We start from the raw sequence: 20,292 nt of genomic DNA on the forward strand, positions 1-20,292 counted from the left end.
CTTTCAAAAGATCAATGGCGATGCGTGGGAATTCTTCGGAGTTCACAAAGGCGAGGTAATCACCAACATAAAGAAAAATACCGCTTCCCAGAATACACAAGTTTAGCTCAATGGCACGGTGATCAATGTGGTCTGTTGTATCCTTTACTAAACCCAGCCTGTCCCCTCGGTTGTTTGAAACCAAGGCTGTCGTTTATGCGGTTAACTGTTACCTTAGTAAACAGCATGGATACATCTGAAAGTAAGGTGATGGATCCAATTCTTTGCATGTTTGGTATCTCCCTCCTTGTCAATGACGAATGTGGTGGCGTTTTTTCAGGCTATGGTTACCTCTAAGGCTATTTAGAAAACTGAAAATGTATGGCAAGCTTTCCTCATACAATATATCCTCCGGCCTTTAAACGATCCACGGTTACGCCGTCGTCACCTGCAGCGTTTCTCGTTTCCATTCCCCTGGTTGCTTTAGCTACTTCCACTTTACTACGGGGGCACCGCACGGCGCACACTGCGCTTCTAGGCTCAGCAGTTTTCCCTGGTTTAAGCTGTCTGGGTGCAGAATGGCTCCGCTAATTTTATTATCTCGTCCATGCTGTGCGTAACGTTACCATGTTCGTCTGCGAGTGTGTACATTTTGTCTTTGAAAGTACTCGGCTTCTCTTAGTTGTTCTTAAGCTTCCCCCTCTCTCCGGCGTTTCCTCGCCCACCGCCCTTTCCTACGCACAAACGTCGTTCGCTTTACTTGTCATCAGAACAGTTATTCATAACGGCGGCTACGGCATTCCATTTTCACGGTAATCCTAAATATGAGAAAACCTTCCCACGCACGCCAGTTCGAAGCAGCTTCAAAGAAACCCTATACCCCAAAAAGCCACACCCCTGCGCCAAATCCAAACACCCGCCTTCCTTTGCGAACCCTTTTCACCCGCATCTCTACCAAACAACACACATTCCCCCTATTCGCCCATTGTACAGTCAGAGGCAGACAAGCTCAAGCTTTATACCGTTCCCCCTTATTGCCTCCCCTCCCAGTCACAAATACCCTTCAGGCTGGCTGGCCGCCCGCCGCGATGGCTCAGCGGCTAAGGCGTTGCACTGCTGAGCCATAAGACGCGTGTTCGCTCGCGGGCCCCGGCGAAAGCGAAAACGCCCGTTTGTCAATATTTCGGAGCGCGTCAAAAATTACTGGGCGGACAAAATCAACCCGGAGCCCTCCCCAACGGTGCGCCCAAAACTAAAGTGTAGTATTTGTGCGTTAAACCCAATAATTTCAAAAAAAAACGCAGACTGGTCATGGCCGCTACGCCCTGCTCCCGGCCTGATCTGCAGCCAGCGCGCCCTGGTCGCAGGTGCCCAAAGGCTAGCAATAAATATAAATAAATATAAATGTAAATAAATGGAAACAAAGAAATAAATACTAGCCATAAAATAAAAAAACGCTAGCAATACACATCTTTTCTTTCTTTCTCGGCCTCAACGTCATGATTTATGCTGGCCTTCTTTCCTGCGGCTAATCTCCGGTCGGAAGCTTGCAAATCTCGAGGGATGAATGTCCCCCTTTTTCGCGATTACAGTCTGATAATCAGTTTTGGGTGGATACAGTATCGATATATTTGATAGATTAGACAGTTGATATATTTTGAGCATAATGTATGGTAAGAGTCACAGGATTTCAAAGTGAAAGATAGTAACGCTGCTTTCCTGGGCAGTATACACTCCACGTCTGCCACAAAGCGAGCAATACAATGCGCTCCAACCAAGTCACTCGCTTCTGGGCGCAAAACGAGGCGTGCGAGGCTGGCAGCAGAACTTCATTATATTGACATACACTGTTCAACCACGAAATAGAACCTCGCTGATCACATCCACTTAAGCGACAGTGTACCGCAGATAGAAGTCATACTAACTCCACGCGCAAGTATTCTCTCAGTTGCAACCCGCTAGGCCAAACCACTACTTTGTACTACTTTCTAATTTTCGCCTTCCGGGAAATTGTGACCTCACACGGTTCGGTAGTAGCTAGGATGCTGACATATCCTGCCTGTACGGTTTAGTTCAAGAAAACCTGAATACTAGTCGCTACAAGGAACTGATCTCATTTGCTAAAAGTACCTGCAGGGTTGCCTGCTCTCTTTAACGACACGGGTACGGACACAGGAGCATGATGTACGATCTGCTCCTTTACACACTTTCCACGAAGCAGGGAAAGTGGTACCTCTGCCTGTGGCTTGTTGGTCAACCTGGCGATGTGTTCCTCCAGGGACCCTGTGTCGTTCACCTCTTCGAAGGCGGACGCCCAGCGACGGTCGACGGTACTGGGCGCCGTCCCCGCAGCCACGCTCCGCACGAAGCGGCTCGCCCTGTTGAGCAAAGCCAGGTTCTGCTCCGTGGCTTCCTCGACGGCCGCACCCATGGGCGAGACCTCCTGCGCCGAACAACTGCGCCACAAGGGCGGCCCGTGTTCAATGAATGGCGAGAAAAAAATGGGCCGCACATCTTCTTACTTCGCTGCAAATGCCATTTCAACACGGCAGGCTTGTGACACCTCTTGCCCGTAGATGATTCAATTCACGTTTACCGCGTTCCACTGCTCCACTATGAGCCCCGTTTCCACGCGCGCTACACGTGCCATCCACTGGAATATTTTATTATTAAAACTTGGAATGCCGCCAGGAGCTGTAGTGGGGCGGGTGACAGCGGGTGACACCGTGATTTGGTTCTCTACAGAGTATGTACTATTTCATTTGCTGTCGCGAAAATCAAGCATTCATCAAGTTTTTTAATAAAGGAACACTGACCCCCCTGAAAGGTTCCGTATATACGGAATTATAGGAGTACGGAATACTTGCCTAGAATGACACAAAGCCGCCACAAAGCTAGGAATACTTTTGAGAAATAGATGAAAATAAAATACTGCATACTTGTCGACATACCTCGGCAAAGTTGGCGCGGCTCACTCAAACTCACTCACAATTTTTTTTTTCGAATCACCACTCACTCAAACTGAGACTCAATGCTGAGCAGCACATCTGCGCTCACTCAAACTCAAACTCACATTGAGCGCAAAACTCAGAACTCACTCGGACTGAAAACTCAAAATGTACTCAGAACTCAAAATGTACTCAAACTCAAAATGTAATCAAAACTCAAAATGTACTCAAACTCAAAATGTACTCAAACTCAAAGTGTACTCAAACTCAAAGTGTACTCAAACTCAAAATGGACTCAAAACTCAAAATGTACTCAAACTCAAGATGGACTCAAAACTCAAAATGGACTCAAAACTCAATATGTACTCAAACTCAGTGAACTCAAAACTCAAAATGTACTCAAACTCAAAATGTCGGCCTTGCGAGGCGAGTACACCAGGAGCTGACTTGGATCCCCGAGAGAGTGCGATCACCTGGTTCTGATCACTAAGACCGGTCAGAGAATCCCCGAGGTTCCTGAGATCCGGGTGCTGGGCATGCCGATCAGCGGCAGCGGCAGCAAGGATACTCTGATGAAGAAGTTGGCGATCAAAACAGCAAGTACCCTGCGGCTAATCCAGCGCGTGTCGTCCAAGCAGGCGGGCATGCTTGAGGAAGGGCTCGTGAGGCTGGTACAGTCCTTCGCTGTCAGTCACATAGCGTACACGGCGGCTTACCACAAGTGGTCGCAGACGAACAAGAACAAGATTGACACCATGATCAGAAGGTTGTACAAGCGAGCGTTGGGGTTGAAGGAGTCAACGAACACCGAGCGGCTGATGCAGTTGGGCGTTCACAACACCCTGGACGAGCTCATCGAGGCGCAGCTGGCGGCACAGCGAGAGAGGCTGGCGGGGACCAAGACGGGCCGGGCCATACTCGAGACCTTGGGGTACGGCTATCAGGTCACGGGGAGGCAGCTTCACGAGCTCTGTGATAAAGTTCGAGAAAACGTGCGGGTGAGTCCCATCCCGGAGAACGTACATCCAGAGCACAACCGGGAGCGGAGGCGAGCCAGGGCCAAGTACCTCATCGAGCAGTACAGCGGTGACCCGAGAACGAGATACGTGGATGCAGCATACTACGGAAAGGGCAGATACGCAGCGGTTACCATCAATGCGAGAACGGGGGAAGTGTCCACGTCAGCGAGTATGCGGTGTGTTAATGCAACCGAAGCAGAGGAGATCGCCATCGCCTTAGCAATGGCCAAGCCGGGGTGTGACACCGTCCTAAGCGATTCGCTAGAAGCCGTACGAAACCTAGCCAACGGCCGGATCAGTGACAAGGCAGCCAAGATAATCGAACGAGTGGTTGCGCAGGAAGAAAGAAGAGTAGAAGTAAGGCGGATCCCTGCGCACGCGGGTGAATGCTCTCCGAATGCACCCAACCACAACGAGACGGCCCACAGGGAGGCGCGCGCTATTACTCACCGCGCTCCCGATGTGGAGAGTCGTCCCGAGAGCGAATGGTGGTCGGAGACCAAGGACCGAGCGAGAGGCTATGGCGAAACACTCAAGAACATGCGGCTTTCGAGACGGGCGTACCCGCCGCCACATCGGTCTCTGGGTCGCGAGGAAGCAGTGTGGCTAAGAAGACTCTAGACAGCGTCGGTCACATCACCGGCAGCGTTACATCAGATGTTCCCGGATGAATACCCCGAGGCCCTGTGCAGTGTGTGCAAGAAGGGACCGGCCAACCGGTGGCACGTTATGTGGGACTGTGCCACCGAACCGGACAGTGCCAGTTTCGAGAAGTGTCCAGCGAAACTTCAAGGAGCCATCGAGTCAGCCAGCAATATACATCAAAAATGGGCCATCCAGCAGATCTTCACCGCGCTTGAAAGGCATGGGCTCCGGAAAGGAGCTAGTGCTCAGTAGGGCTGCGAAAGGGGATGCAACGTTTAGGCCGCGTTGAGGCGGAGCCGTAAATCGGCCCCCGCCTACTGCAGGATCTTTGTAAATAAGGTCTTTTCCAATCCAATCCAATCAAACTCAAAATGTAATCAAAACTCAAAATGTACTCAAAATGTACTCGAACTCAAAATGGACTCAAAACTCAAAATGTACTCAAAACTCAAAATGTACTCAAAACTCAAAATGTACTCAAACTCAAAATGGACTCAAAACTCAAAATGGACTCAAAACTCAAAATGTACTCAAAACTCAAAATGAACTCAGAACTCAAAATGGGCTGAGAACTCAAGATGAATTCAGAACTCAAATGGCCTCACAGAGATTGAGACAGTGAGAGAGTGAGAGTGAGAGTGTGAGAGTGAGAGTGAGTGTGAGAGTGTGAGTGTGAGGTTGAGTGTGAGAGTGAGAGTGTGAGTGAAAGTGTGAGAATGAGAGTGAGAGTGTGAGTGAGAGTGAGTGAGAGTGAGAGTGTGAGTGTGAGTGTGAGTGTGAGTGTGAGTGTGAGTGAGAGTGAGAGGGTGAGTGTTAGTGTGAGCGAGAGAGAGAGAGTGAGAGTGTGACTGAGAGTGAGAGTGTGAATGTGAGTGAGAGTGTGAGTGTGTGACTGAGAGTGACAGTGAGAGTGTGAGTGTGAGGGAGTGAGAGTGAGAGTGGAAGTGTGAGTGTGGGTGTGAGAGAGTGAGAGTGGGAGTGTGAGTTGAGTGTGAGTGAGAGTGAGAGTGAGAGAGTGAGTGTGAGTGAGAGTGTGAGTGAGAGTATGAGTGCGCCTGTGAGTGAGAGTGAGAGTGAGAGTGTGAGTGAGAGTAAGAGTAAGAGTAAGAGTGAGAGTGTGAGTGTGAGTGTGAGTGAGTGTGAGAGCGAGAGTGAGAGTGTGGGTGTGAGAGAGTGTGAGTATGAGTGTGAGAGAGAGTGTCAGAGAGAGTGTGAGAGAGAGTGTGAGTGTTAGTGTGAGTGAGAGTGACAGTGAGTGAGAGTGAGAGTGTGAGTGAGTGAGAGTGAGAGTGAGAGTGTGAGTGTGAGTGAGAGTGAGAGTGAGAGTGTGAGTGTGAGTGTGAGAGTGTGAGTGTGAGTGTGAGTGAGAGTGAGAGTGTGAGTGTGAGTGTGAGTGTGCGAGAGCGTGAGCGTGAGCGTGAGAGTGTGAGTGTGAGTGAGAGTGAGAGTGAGGGTGAGTAAGAGTGTGAGAGTGACAGTGACAGTGTCATTGAGAGAGAGAGTGAGAGTGTGAGTGTGAGTGTGAGTGTGAGTGTGAGTGAGTGAGTGAGCCTTGGAGTGTGAGTGTGAGTGTGTACCTTTTGCTATATACCTTTTGCTATATCCTGATAATTATAACCCGAAAGCATTTTAATATTTGTCCCACGCTCAAGAACACTCCAAGATTGATGCACTCATCCGTCGGGCGTACAAAGTCGGCCTCGGTCTTCCTGCCTTCACACCCACCCAGAAGCTACTGCAGTTAGGAGTGCATAACACTCTCGCTGAACTCCTGGAAGCGCAGCAGGTAAACCAACTCTCCCGCCTGGCGCTGACACCTACCGGCAGAACGGTCCTCCGATCTCTGGATCGACCAACCCCTCCACCAGCAGAGACACTCCAGCATCTCCCGCAACCTATACGTAGCTTCATCAGAGTAACCCCCATACCGCGCCACATGCACCCAGAGTACAACAAGGGCCGCCGTGAAGCTCGGGTCAATTACCTCAACAGACGTTATTCTGGCCAACCAGACAGCAGATACACCGACATCGCGCACTGCAATTTCACATCTCGTGCCACCCTGGCAGTCACGGATTCTACAGGTGCTATACTCACCTCGGCCACCTTACCTAACACCACAACCGCAACAGCAGAAGCAACCGCCATAGCCCTGGCAGCCACCACCACTACAAGTACGGGCCACCTCACCACCTTAAAAGACTCTCAGCAGGCCTGCCGTTACTACCTTCTTGGCCGCATTCCCTACCAGGCTCTCAAGATACTTCAATCCCTCAAGACTCCCCCAACCATCCAGATAGTGTGGGCACCTGGGCATGCCTTCCTACCAGGGAATGAGGCGGCACATGCCGCTGCCCGTGAGCTCATTTTCCGGGATTCCCGTCCAAAGACGAATGTAGTGTAGTGGGCCAACTAAAGACAATCCGCGAGCCAGCAGTCGGCCAAGTGAAGACGGGAAAATAAGGCAGTGCCGTTTCGAAAATGATGGCGGTAGACGACTTGGCATCCGCCCCATCCCTCCACCCTCTGCCGCTCAGATACACCGACCTGCTTGCCCACTACCGCCACACTCGTTCCCACTTCCCCCCTCCCCACCCGTCGCTCACTACAGCAGAGGCCCGGACGTGGCGCCGGCTACAGACAGGCACATACTTCAACGGTACCGTACTGTCGCACATCTCCCCTACCACATTCTCCTACTTCTGCCATTCCTGCAACCTCCCCGCCACAACAGCCCATCTTGTATGGTTCTGCCCGCACCATCCCGATCCCCTCCCTTCCCCATCCCCTGAGCGGTGGGAACGCGCGCTGACCAGCCTGCACCCGGAGGACCAGCAACGCCTGATCAACCGGGCCACCCGGGCTGCGGAAGCGCGCGGCTTCCTGAACTGAGGACGCCACCCACCTTCTTTCTTTCTTTTTTTTTTGCTCAATAAAACGTTTTGCCTCCTCCTCCTCCTCCCACGTGATCCCCTTCGACGAGACCTTTAACTTGGTACCCCACGCACCCTAGCAGCGTCATATGGAATTCATACCAGTCAAAATAACCATGACTCTCATGACTGTAACCAGGACGCATTATCCAGGTGTCCGGCGTGATTCCCCTAACTGGAACCTTCAATTTGATGCCCCACATGCTTCAGTGGCCTCACCTTGAATTTAACCCAATCTATGACTCATAATGACTATCTTATGATTCAAACTACGAAGCCTTTTTTTTATTTGTACCACGTGATTCCCCTCGTCAAGACTGTAAATTTGATACCCTACACGCCCTAGCGGGGTCACTTCGAATTTTACCCCAATATAAGACTCGCCATGACAATCTAGTGGTTATAACCAGGAAGCATTTTTGTATTTCTCCCACACGATTCCGCTCATCAAGACCATTAATTTGATACCCATCACATCCTAGCGGAATCAATTTGAAATTAAACCAATGAATGACTAACCATAACTATCTCATGATATAGCCCTACCAAATTTTTGTCCCACGTGATTTCTCTTATCAGAACCTTTAATTTGATGCCCCGGACACCCAGTGGCATCATTGTGAATTTTAACCTAATTTATGACCCATTTTGACTATGTCAAGATAATAATCAGGAAGCACTGATTACCCTTATCGAGACCTTTAATTTGAGACGCCACACGCCCTTGCGTCATGAACTTGAATTTTAACCGAATCTATGACTTACCATGACTACGTCATGATATATCCATAACTCATTTTCCTCCCGAATGATTCCCCACATCGAGACCTTGAATTTGATTCTCCACATGTACTCGCAGCGTCATTTTGAATTTTAACCCAATCTATGATCCATTATGACTGCCTGATGGCTACAATCAGGAAGCATTTTTTTTATTTACCCCGCTTGGTTCCGTTAATCCGGACCTTTCATTTGATACCTTACACGCCTTAGCCTCATCAGTTTCACTTTTCACCCAATCTAATGTGGTCATTATTCTGTTTTAAGGGGCGCTGCCCAGTCAATTCAGCTAATTCATTTGAAACAGCAGAAAGGACAGCCCCCGCCCCCATTTCCCCCCGGCTCTCACCTCTTCCTTTGTTACCCCTAGTATATCAAGCCGTTAACAGTAGCAGGCGAACAACCAGCACGCCAGCGCCGCCGTGTGCTTTCCCAACACCCTTTTCCACGCTCTTAGGGGATCCGTAAGGAGGAAAACTTAAGACAACCCTTTTTTATGACCTCACCAGTCAATTATCACTCACGCGCCCAGCCGCGAAAATTAGGTATACAGCAAGTGCTTATGGCCATGAAAATTCAAGCAGAAACTAAAAAAAATCTGACACCCCCTCCCTCCCAACCGATCATGCAGATCGCGATTGGTGCCGTACCCGCAGGTAACCTGAATTCCGAAACCACAGTGACGCATGAAACTTAACAGCCAACCATAGCTGCCTGCTAGGCTACTCATATGTACTCAAACTCAAAACGGACTCAAAACTCCTATGTACTCAGAACTGAAAATTCACTCAAAACTCAATATGTAATCAAATTCAAAATGGACTCAAACTCAAAATGTACTCAGAACTCAAAATGTACTCAGAACTCAAAATTGACACAAACTCAAAATGTACTCAGAACTCAAAATGGACTCACTCAAAGTGTACTCAGAGCTCAAAATGGAATCAAATGTACTCAGAACTCAAAATGCACTCAGAACTCAAAATGGACTCAAACTCAAAATGTGCTCAGAACTCAAAATGTACTAAAAACTCAAAATGTACTCAAACTCAAAATGGACTCAAAACTCAAAATGGACTCAAAACTCAAAATGTACTCAAAACTCAAAATGAACTCAGAACTCAAAATGGGCTGAGAACTCAAGATGAATTCAGAACTCAAATGGCCTCACAGAGATTGAGACAGTGAGAGAGTGAGAGTGAGAGTGTGAGAGTGAGTGTGAGAGTGTGAGTGTGAGGTTGAGTGTGAGAGTGAGAGTGTGAGTGAAAGTGTGAGAGTGAGAGTGAGAGTGTGAGTGAGAGTGAGTGAGCGTGTGAGTGTGAGTGTGAGTGAGAGTGAGAGTGTGAGTGTTAGTGCGAGTGAGAGAGAGTGAGAGTGAGAGTGTGACTGAGAGTGAGAGTGAGAGTGTGAGTGTGAGTGAGAGCGTGAGTGTGTGACTGAGAGTGACAGTGAGAGTGTGATTGTGAGGGAGTGAGAGTGAGAGTGGAAGTGTGAGTGTGGGTGTGAGAGAATGAGAGTGGGAGTGTGAGTTGAGTGTGAGTGTGAGTGAGAGTGAGAGAGTGAGTGTGAGTGAGAGTGTGAGTGAGAGTATGAGTGTGCCTGTGAGTGAGTGAGAGTGAGAGTAAGAGTGAGAGTGTGAGTGTGAGTGAGTGAGAGTGAGAGTGTGGGTGTGAGAGTGAGTGTGAGAGAGAGTGTGAGAGAGACTGTGAGAGAGTGTGTGAGTGTGAGTGAGAGTGAGAGTGAGAGTGAGAGTGAGAGTGAGAGTGAGAGTGAACCTGAATTCCGAAACCACAGTGACGCATGAAACTTAACAGCCAACCATAGCTGCCTGCTAGGCTACTCATGTACTCAAACTCAAAATGGACTCAAAACTCCTATGTACTCAGAACTGAAAATTCACTGAAAACTCAATATGTAATCAAACTCAAAATGGACTCAAACTCAAAATGTACTCAGAACTCAAAATGGACTCAAACTCAAAATGGACTCAAACTCAAATTATACTCAGAACTCAAAATGGACTCAAACTCAAAATTGACTCAAACTCAAAATGTACTCAGAACTCAAAATGGACTCAAACTCAAAATGCACTCAGACCTCAAAATGGACTCAAACTCAAAATGTACTCAGAACTCAAAATGGACTCAAACTCAAAATGTGCTCAGAACTCAAAATGGACTCAAAACTCAATATGTAATCAAACTCAAAATGGACTCAAACTCAAAATGAACTCAGAACTCAAAATGGACTCAAACTCAAAATTGACACAAACTCAAAATGTAGTCAGAACTCAAAATGGACTCAAACTCAAAGTGTACTCAGAACTCAAAATGGAATCAAAGTGTACTCAGAACTCAAAATGAACTCAAGCTCAAAATGCACTCAGAACTCAAAATGGACTCAAACTCAAAATGTACTCAGAACTAAAAATGGACTCTAACTCAAAATGTGCTCAGAACCCCAATTGGACTCAAACTCAAAATGTACTCAGAACTCAAAATGGACTCAGAACTCACTAGGTCTCAGGCGTACTCAAACTCAATCGGACTCAAACTCAGTCGGGATCACTCGGCTCAAACTCCCTCAAGCTCAAACTCACCATGCCACACTAGCCTCGCGTTCACTCAAACTCAAACTCACGCGTGAGTTTGAGTCCAAATGAGTCTGAGTGAGTGGACTCATGAGTGAGTTCGCCGACCTCTGCTTGTCGAAAAATGTGACACCGATTTTACGGTAATAAGATCACTAGAACCACCAAAACATTGTCCGTTTGAATTCCGCATATATGGAGTATACGGAAAGCATATGGAGTGTGATTTTGTTTAATATTGAAGATAAAAACACGAAAACTGTGCCGAACATTCTTATTGTGCGAACTCATAAGAATCCCTTCTTTTTAAAAATATCTACTTAAGTTAATTGTGGGGGCGTTTGTCACGAGGTAAGAAGAGCCCATACCCGAAGGGGGATTGGCCCCAGAAGAAGATGCTGTCAGAAAAGATGAAGAAAAATCAGCATACGGGATGGTGAGAAAGATTTTGAAGTGACCAATGGAGAAGAAACACAGGGTAATCGAAGAGGAGGAGGAGGTAGCTGGTTCAGCGAATGGGAGCCGCACACGATAGAATGCGAGGTGAAGAGGAAGAGAAAGTTGGAGCAGAGGGAGTGGAACGGGACCTTTGGAGGAACGGTGGCAAGTTCGGGCCGTGCCCCACAACGCACCAGCGGCATCGCACCGTTTGGCAGCGGGCTGCCCGGAACCACCGATTACCAGCGGCTTCGCTCTGCTGGCCTCCTGCTGACCGGCAGCATCGCACCGCCGGCGACCTGTCGAGCCGTGCCCCACGACGCACCAGCGGCATCGCACCGTCTGGCAGCGGGCAGCTCCGGACCACCTATGACCAACAGCTTCGCCCTGCTGGCCTCCTGCTGAGCCGCGCTGCTCAGCGACGCCGTGGCATCGTACCGCGGTCATCCGGACCACGACACACCAGCATGGGCCATCGCGACGTTCGGCGACGTTGGGTGACGCGTAACCCAACCGACCCACTGGGCCACGTCATCGGCATCGCACCGTGGTACCGGCGGTAGGATTTGTTTGAATTTGGCATAGACGGTTCATGTGATATAGTTACTATTTGAGTAGATTTTTGATAGTGTGAGTTTGTGCGTGTTTCTTTTTGGTGTAGTGTGATGTGCTTGTGAGTTGGTTATGATTGCGTTCGTTTGAGGTTTTGGTGTTGTAAATATATTGTGTGTAAATCGAATGCTTCAAACCGAGCCTCATTTCTCTGCCGCGTGAGACGCGTGACAGCGTTATACTCCGTATGAACTCCGTATTCCCATAATTCCGTATATACGGAACGTTTCAGCAGGGGAGAATATCGCTTATGTAATTATTTTGTCCTCCACATCTCTGTAACGTTTTGTTTTTGTTCACCAATGTTGACAAGTATGAACACTGGCATCACATCTAGATGCTTAGGAATGGATGTAGATATATAAACGTCTTGTTCAACGTCCGTTTCAATTTGGTCGGGTGGCTGATGGAGGGACAGACAGACATAGTGATTCAAAACTTCTGCCGCGCTAAAACAGGGTGCACGTTTACTGGTACAAGGAGCATCTGCTTATCACAGGCATGCAGCCGTCACACAAGCTCGGTGCACATTACCCTGAGAAGGACGCTTTGTGCTCCAGTCTTGGCATCAAACTCTAAAGAAAAATATTTCAGATCTTAAACTTGAAAACCTAGTTATCACGGCTAAAAAGTCTATTTACCTCTGTTTTAAAATGACTACGCACAAAGCGTTTTAAAAAAGTTCGCCTTTATTGCGAAAGTTCTGGCGTGTCTCTCTGTACAAGAAGCTTCTTGGTTCTGGAAAACGCGAACAACGACAAAAGGCAAGAGGCAAAAGAAGAGAAGAGAAATTCCTTGTATTGTCGTCTTCTTTATTCTCATGTTCCTGTGGATAGTTCGCGCTTTACAAGGCCAAGGTGCCTTATTGCGTTTCTAAGTGCTGACGAAGGTTGTTTATGGTCGGTGAAATGCTTTTACCTGATATTTCGAAGCCTGCCATCTAGCTGTATCTGCCGGATGATTAGATTCAGCCTGCAGCCTCTTGCGCTTAAGCGCATGCAAAACCAGCGTGCCATCCTTGGCGAGACTAAGCGACCAGGCGCCAGCGAAGCAGCCATTAAACTCTCGCCAAGTCACGTGGTACCGCAGCGGCGAGGCTCCGAGCGAGCACATCTGCGACGCCTCTCCGCTACGGATCACGTGGCGGTTCATTTCACAGCTGTCACACTTGCGCACCGGCGGCTCAAGGTCATTGCGACGCTACAAATGACCTTGCGGGATGTGACCCAGAACAGATTTCGCTGTAATACGCGAAGCAGCGCTGACAGACTCATTTCTTCACCAACGCCTCTACAAGGAAGGGAGAGTCCGAGGAAGATAACAATATCACCCGAAATAGCGAGCAAATGCCCACTCAAAATTTCGAGCATCTCCCGAAGCAGCATAGGGTGGGCGCTTCCATTTGGGAGGAAAAATTGAGCAGCTTCTGAAGGAATAGGTTTTTACTTCCTCTGCCTACAGAAAAACAAAGGAGGCCGTTTCACGCTCCCAGCAAGTCTTCTGCAACATTTCTCGACTGCATTGAACGTGCACACTGGCATACCGATTATTCTTCCGCCGGGATGGTGGACGGAATGTAACCGGGCTAATGCAAACAACCCTATAGTGCCGTTAGAGAAGCAAAACCAATGCGTGCCAGGTGAAATTGAACAAAATATGAAGTCGTTTAAAAAACATGTATACAAGGGGGAAAACGCGCACAGGGGTTTTGAAATTACTTTGTCTCTCTTCCAGGTTAGAGGGACGCGTTGTGCTTCACCTTATCACACGGGTGTTTAGGTAAATTAGCCCGACGTTGAGCATCGACCTCACTTGAAGTACTTCGCGCGTTTATTGTGGAATATAATGCGAGACTATGAAGGCGATATTCTGCACGCACACCAGGAGATAGACCTGATAGGATAAACCTGGCCTATGTATGCTAACTTTCTCTTGGTGCTGCCGTCCTTTCTGCTTCATGTGCAGCGACCGCTCTCTCCTTTACACACAGAGCCCTAGCTACGCTGACCATGTCCTACGCGGCCGGACGACGTGTCCCAGTTTTTTTTTTTTCTTGCTCGTCCAGCAGTCTTTCGCTCGGTGGCCTTGAATAATACGCTTCACCCTCAGACTATTTTGCGAGTTATGGCACTGGGCTATTTTTCACTAGAAAACAAGGCATGGCACTTCCCGCCTAATGTAACCCCCTCACTACATACATACCCACCTCTACCGATGCGTATACAGAGACACTGAAAGGAAGCTCATCGTGGCACCAAAAGAAGAGTTGATTTGCGTGCCGCACGAGTCAGACGCTTGATGCTGGATTGCATTCTGTTACACCAGCCCTCAAAACACAGACCATAGTGCGCGAAGTATTTGTTCACGCTGTTCCCTCGGCACTACTTTGGAACATCGACCCCAATTTCGAGTTTATAGCAATAAGAGCCCCGTTTTTGTCGGACTTCAATAATTCGAAATACATTATGTTCACAAATGGCCCGGCCCAATAATAACGCTGATTGCCACCACAGGACATGGCATAATGGTGAAGCAGCTAGCTCTTCAGCAATGTCCTTTCGTGACGTTTTGGAAATCGCCAACTAAGCCGAACCCATCGCCGAGCTTTCAACGTCCTGGAAGATGTGCGTATTTCTGTGGCTATCGGGACACATCTGTGTCTGAACATTGGCTTATCAAAGCGCGACGACCCGATGGGTCATGATCGTGTGACTTTCGGTGTTCGCAAACTTAATGAGAGCAATACCGAGAAATATAACGCATTTTAATTTTAAGTGCTTCCTAAGGGCTTCGGGAAGGAAAGTTTTCTGACTACCACAATTGAATATACATTTAACTGCTACGGCGCGAAAAGTTTCCATGAGGGTGAAGCCATTCCTATCTTGCTATTCTGTTTTTTTATGGACGAAGCCTCTTAGGGGCTGATATGCACCCACTTCCGCAAATCAACCTCATATGGGCACCGGCACATGCTGGGCTGGAGGGCAATGAGGCGGCACACGATTGGGCTTGTGAATGCACGAACCAGGACCCAGTCGATCGACCCGTCTCTCCCGACTTGCACTTCCACCCGCTGCTCACATACAGCGACATTCTTCATTACTACCGCGAAACTCGTCAACAATATCCTAACCCCTCCCGCCAGTTTACCCGACAACAGACTACCACACTCAGACTCATACAAACGAATACATACCCTCACCCCAAACTGTTCAGCCGCATATACCCAGAGACTTATACCGACCAATGTCCAAGATGCAAGATTGATAAAGCCACACTCCCACACATAATCTGGGCTTGCCCGAAGGCACCACCGACTTTCATTAAGAGTCATCACGACTGGGAGACAGCTCTGCGCAGCAACGACCCGGAGATCCAACTGCGGCTGGTCCGCCTGGCTCTGGACGCGCCGGCACCGGTGGCCCGCCCTCACGAGGGCACAGGGGGTGTCGGGGCGTCCGGGACCCGGGGGACTTGGCCGTTCTCACACGGGTCGCTGAGGTGAGGGAGCTTGGCAACATAGGCACCGGCTGAGGCCCACCGCTGAGACTCCAACGCCTTGGCTGCTGGCCCTCCCGCAAGGGGCTCAACAGAATAAAAGTTTTTCTCTCTCTCTCTCTCTCTCTCCTAGGGGCTCGGACTATCGGCGTCTCATGTCTTCGTCGTAACTGTCGTCTCATGTAGTCACTGTACTAAAACACCGGGATACTCGTTTACGCCTTCTGCTATAACGTAAAGACTTTTACAGCAAGGATGTTTACCTCTACCTCCAACGGTTTAATCTCCGTTGGAAAAAACGCCAAGGCGCCAAGAATTCATTGCTTTCTTTGGCCCTCCCCGAGTTTCACGTTAGTGGAGATGGTCCGGGATTTTTTAGATGCGGAGCATCTCATGCTCGGGGCTTTGTCCCTTTCACCTTTGTCCGTCGTCCGCACTCTACTGCGCATGCGCCTCTCTTCAGCCCCGTCAGCATTTGGGTTGACGTCAGTGCAGTCCACTATAAAAAGAAATATAGTTACGCGGCACCCGGTTTCGATCCCACGACTCTCTGGCCACAACGGGAGGTACGTGGCGCTCTTCCCTCGGTGCTACAAACTTTTTTTTCCTTTATTGCAATACTTCGGTACAAAACAAGCACAATCAAACAAAAAAACTGCAACAATAAAACTGCTAGTCATCACCTTGCCAGCAGGAAAACGATTAAATTGGTCAGTGTTTCCATCACAGGCAACCACTCTGGAGGCTCAGGCTGAGCCCTCCACACTTCGGTAATCATACGCATTGAATCACCAAAATATTGTCTTGACCGTTTAGTGTCAACGTCCCTATGGCGTATGGCCATGCGGGATTTCTAAATTGCATGTAGGGCCACGACCATCACAAGGTCGTAAGGTACTTCGTCACTCTCAATCGGTAAAAACCTAATGCCGTGAGCGTCCAGGGGGGAATCTTTTTTGAGGGTCCGCTGAAGCACGTCCCAAAAGAAGACCCTGTCCCAGCAGTCCAAAAACACGTGTTCTACAGTCTCAGATTTTCTGCACAGGTATCAGTCCCCCACCCGGCAAAAACATTCCCTTTTCTTTCTGCCACGTTTTCACATCAAGGACGCCCGAGTGAAGTTTAAAGCAAAACGTCTTAACCCATGGGCCAATCGCCATACGTTTCACACGCTTAAGCATATCCTGTCCTGGCCCTACACGGTACAGCGATTTATACAAAGGAACGGGAAGTACGGAATCAACGAGGTCATTATACAATCTTTTACGCGTCACACTAGATAAGTACTCTAGCGTGAAGCGTGACGCAAAAAACATGGTGGCTTGTACCACCTAACGGAAGTAGCCTTTCGTTGCACCAAAAGAAAAAGAAGCTGACGTTACAACAAAATCAGGAAGCGCTCTGGCCAACTTCAGCTGACACACAGTGCGCAAAAAGGGGTCCTTCAGACCCCGAAGAAACAAAAAAGGATTTACCACTTGACGCAAAAACAGATGCGATTATGACAGGCCACCAAGACGCACGCGCCGAAACAGGTTCGTGCGGCTGGTTCTCTCCCATGACGACTCCCAAATCAACACAGCAAAAACTCGGTGCAAGGCCTGTACATGTGCCCGCGAACAATGCAACACCTGTAAAACGTACCACAGTTTGCTAATTAAAAACACATTACACACTGAGGCCCTCGCAAATATTGAAAGTCCACTACCCTTCCATTTCTCGGCCTTTTCACGCAATTCGACTGTTTCACTGCGCCAATAAGGGTTGCTGTCTACATAGTTCTCGAGGGGCACTCCCAAGTACTTCACCGGCGTCGGTTGCCAGCTGATACACTCGAAAACACTAGGCGTACTGTCCCCCTGGCCATGCCAGAAGCCTAGACATTTCTGCCAATTAACACCACTGGCACTGCACTTACAAAAAAATTTCAAGGTGTTTACAGCAATGCTTATGCTTCTCCTATCAACAAAAAAAAGAGCAATGTCGTCAGCGTAAGCTAACACCCGCACTTCACACGACTGAAGTTTAAACTCTTTGATGTCTTCGCTCCTGATTACACTTAAACAAAACGCTTCAATGTACAAACGAAAAAGCAACGCGAAGATAGAAGAAGAAGAAGCTCCACCGCAGACGTGGCTACTTCGGCGTCTGCAGTTTTCTCTCGCTCTAAACAGAAATTTCGTCCGTACAGGACCAATCAGCTCACCAGGCGAACGCTTCCGTCACGTATACCGACTGGCGACGCGAAAAATTCGCCTCCGCCCCTTCGGCGTCGGCGAAGGAGACCTGGCCTGGCGGTTAGGCCTAGTGGGGCCGGGCATGCCGTCATCCCGGATGGCTCACCAGTGACGGCAGCAATGGACGCTACGCAAGTGCCTGCATCGGCCGCCCTCTGCACGCAAGCTTCGGCGTCACTGAACCAGCCAAGCTGTTCCGACACCCAGTTGACCCAGCAACAGGAACCAGTGATGGGAGACCCCGTGGTTCAACAGCCCGCCACCTCAACGGAACATACCCAGGAGATGGACTATGATTCTTCTGTGCCTGGAAGTGAAGTGCCAGCACCCTGCGCGAAGCACGCAACGGTCCCCGCACAGGATACGCCGCCCACTAAGAAGGTGAGGGCCACCCCAGATGCTTCCACCGCACCCGCTCCTCCTTGCAGCAGTTCTCGCACCGCTGTTTACCCAACCCCACCCCCCGATCGCTCGTTCCGGGTTCACATTAAACCGACCACCAGGTTTGACGTCACCACAATCCCCGTTAAATTAGTACAACAAGTGATAGACCGGTGTCTAGGCACCCAGGGTTATCAGGGGTTCGTGATTCATAAGGTGTCGAATACAATAACCGTCCACCTTGCCAGCCTGGATGACGTTAACAAGGTCTGTGGTATTACCAGCATCCCCATCTCCAGCGATGCTACCGTGACAGTGCAGTCTTACTTTGCCTCTGGGCCCAATGTGCAGCGGTGCGTCCTGTACGACCTTGACCCGAATGACTCCCCTGCGACCATTCTACTTGAGTTGAGGTCCCCCACACATGAGGCTCTGGCTGTCCGACGTATGGGTAAAAGCAGGGCCTACCTAGTTACCGTACAAGGTTCTTCTACTATACCGGAAAGGTTTTACTACAATGGCTGTGTGCTGCACCCAAAGCCTTATCGACCACCAGTCATGTATTGCTACAGGTGCTTTAAACTAGGTCAACAGCAAAACTACTGTCCGAAGGCAACTGTAGACCCAGAGAGAATAAATGCCGACGGCAAGCCACGCTATCGCTGCGGGCTTTGCAAGGCTGATGACCACGGAATAACGTCGACAAAGTGCCCGACCAAACAGCGCGCCACAGCCCGCGCTCGACGTCGGGAAAGCAGTTCAGTCAGGGTTCCATTAAACAATCGCTTCCAGGTCCTGGAACCCATCGAGTGCTCTGCTGTAGAAGATCCTGAGGAACCCTTTTCAACCGGTGTTTCGTATTCGCAGATTCTGAAGAAGCCAGATCCTAAAAAGCATAGACCTCCTAAGCATACGCCCAATAATAACTGGGAGTTCACTGAATAGGCTTTGGTAGATGAAGACCTGGATGCTCAAATAGCCCAACTATCTAAGCAGCTTGAGACACTCCGGCAAAGGAAGGCACGCGTAGCTGGTCTCCGTAAAGAACGGGCTGCAACTCATGCACTGCAAGGTTCGCAAAGCGTGCCGTTACGGATGCGGGTGAATGCTCAAAAGACAACCCCCAGTGATACAGCCATCTGGACAGTTATACTTGAAACCCTATCCAATCTGACTTAACTTATACAAGATAGCTTATACCATGGCTAAATGTCCTTCAAGCCATCAACCGGTCATCCTGCAATGGAATTGCCGAAGCCTTTCGAACAATTTAGGAGAACTAAAAACCAAAATTCACTCTGGTAAACTTCATGTGTGGGCACTCCTGTTACAGGAATCAAACAAGTTGTGCGCTCTCCCTCACTTCATTGGTTACCATAGTCCTTCCATCCCGGATAATCGCACTGGCAATGCACCTGGAAAGGCGGCAATATACATTGTCAGTAGTGGTCCTCTAACACCAATCGATCTTCAGAAATGGTGCAACCAACAGCAAGAGGTGATCGCAGTTTTAACGCGCCCAGCCAAAACACACCTTCTTCTAGTGTCATTTTATGGGAGGCCACGCAGAGCACGTCTTAACCTCGGTTGGCTCCACCACCTCAGGGCTATGTACCCAGGTACTCCCATACTCGTAGCGGGAGACTTCAACGCCCCACACTCATTGTCGGGCTACGAGCAAGACTCCAAGAGGGGAGTACAGGTTCATGACACCTTCACGAGCATGAACTTTACCTTACTGAACATTCCAGCCGTACCTACCATCCCTTCAACTCGGTCTCATGCTCCGGACCTTACGTAGTGGCTGGGACCCGGTAATCCCTCCTGGAATCCGGAGCCAGGCGCTTGGGCGAGCGACCATTCTCCAATTTTGATTGGCTTACACACGAAGAAGTTACATAAACTTCGTCGCCAGGTCAGAATTGTTCACTGCGACAAAGTCCGCTCTGACGAACGAGCTTCTTCACTAACTTCCGAGAACCTAATTTCCACGCTGCAGTCCGTACTCACCAACTGCACTATACATACCACCGTGAACGAGGATCAACCGAAGCCCGATTTGCACCTCCTTAAACTTTGGGCAGAGCGTCACCGAGCAGAGATTTTTGCTAATCGCCACCCGACGCAATTCAACGCTCGTGTCACGGCAAACCGTATCGCGGCACAAGCGCGACGCTACGAGAAACAGTTGTCACGTCGCCGTTGGCATGACTGGTGCTCTGGCTTTGGCTC

General features: G+C 49.3%; 1 protein-coding gene across 1 annotated transcript in view; it reads right to left on the minus strand.

Moving 5' to 3' along the window:
- The window catches only part of LOC144169268 (uncharacterized), a 90,356-nt gene that overhangs the window by 19,977 nt on the left and 50,087 nt on the right, over nucleotides 1-20,292 (minus strand). Inside the window, exon 4 of the mRNA XM_077698369.1 lies at nucleotides 2,213-2,435. Within this exon, the coding sequence (XP_077554495.1) occupies nucleotides 2,213-2,435 (223 nt within the window). The remainder of the gene's footprint in view (nucleotides 1-2,212; nucleotides 2,436-20,292) is intronic.

This window comes from Haemaphysalis longicornis, unplaced genomic scaffold (assembly GCF_048455015.1).
Source record: "Haemaphysalis longicornis isolate Haplotype H1 unplaced genomic scaffold, Haemaphysalis longicornis Haplotype H1 scaffold_1, whole genome shotgun sequence".
NCBI classification, from domain to species: domain Eukaryota; kingdom Metazoa; phylum Arthropoda; class Arachnida; order Ixodida; family Ixodidae; genus Haemaphysalis; species Haemaphysalis longicornis.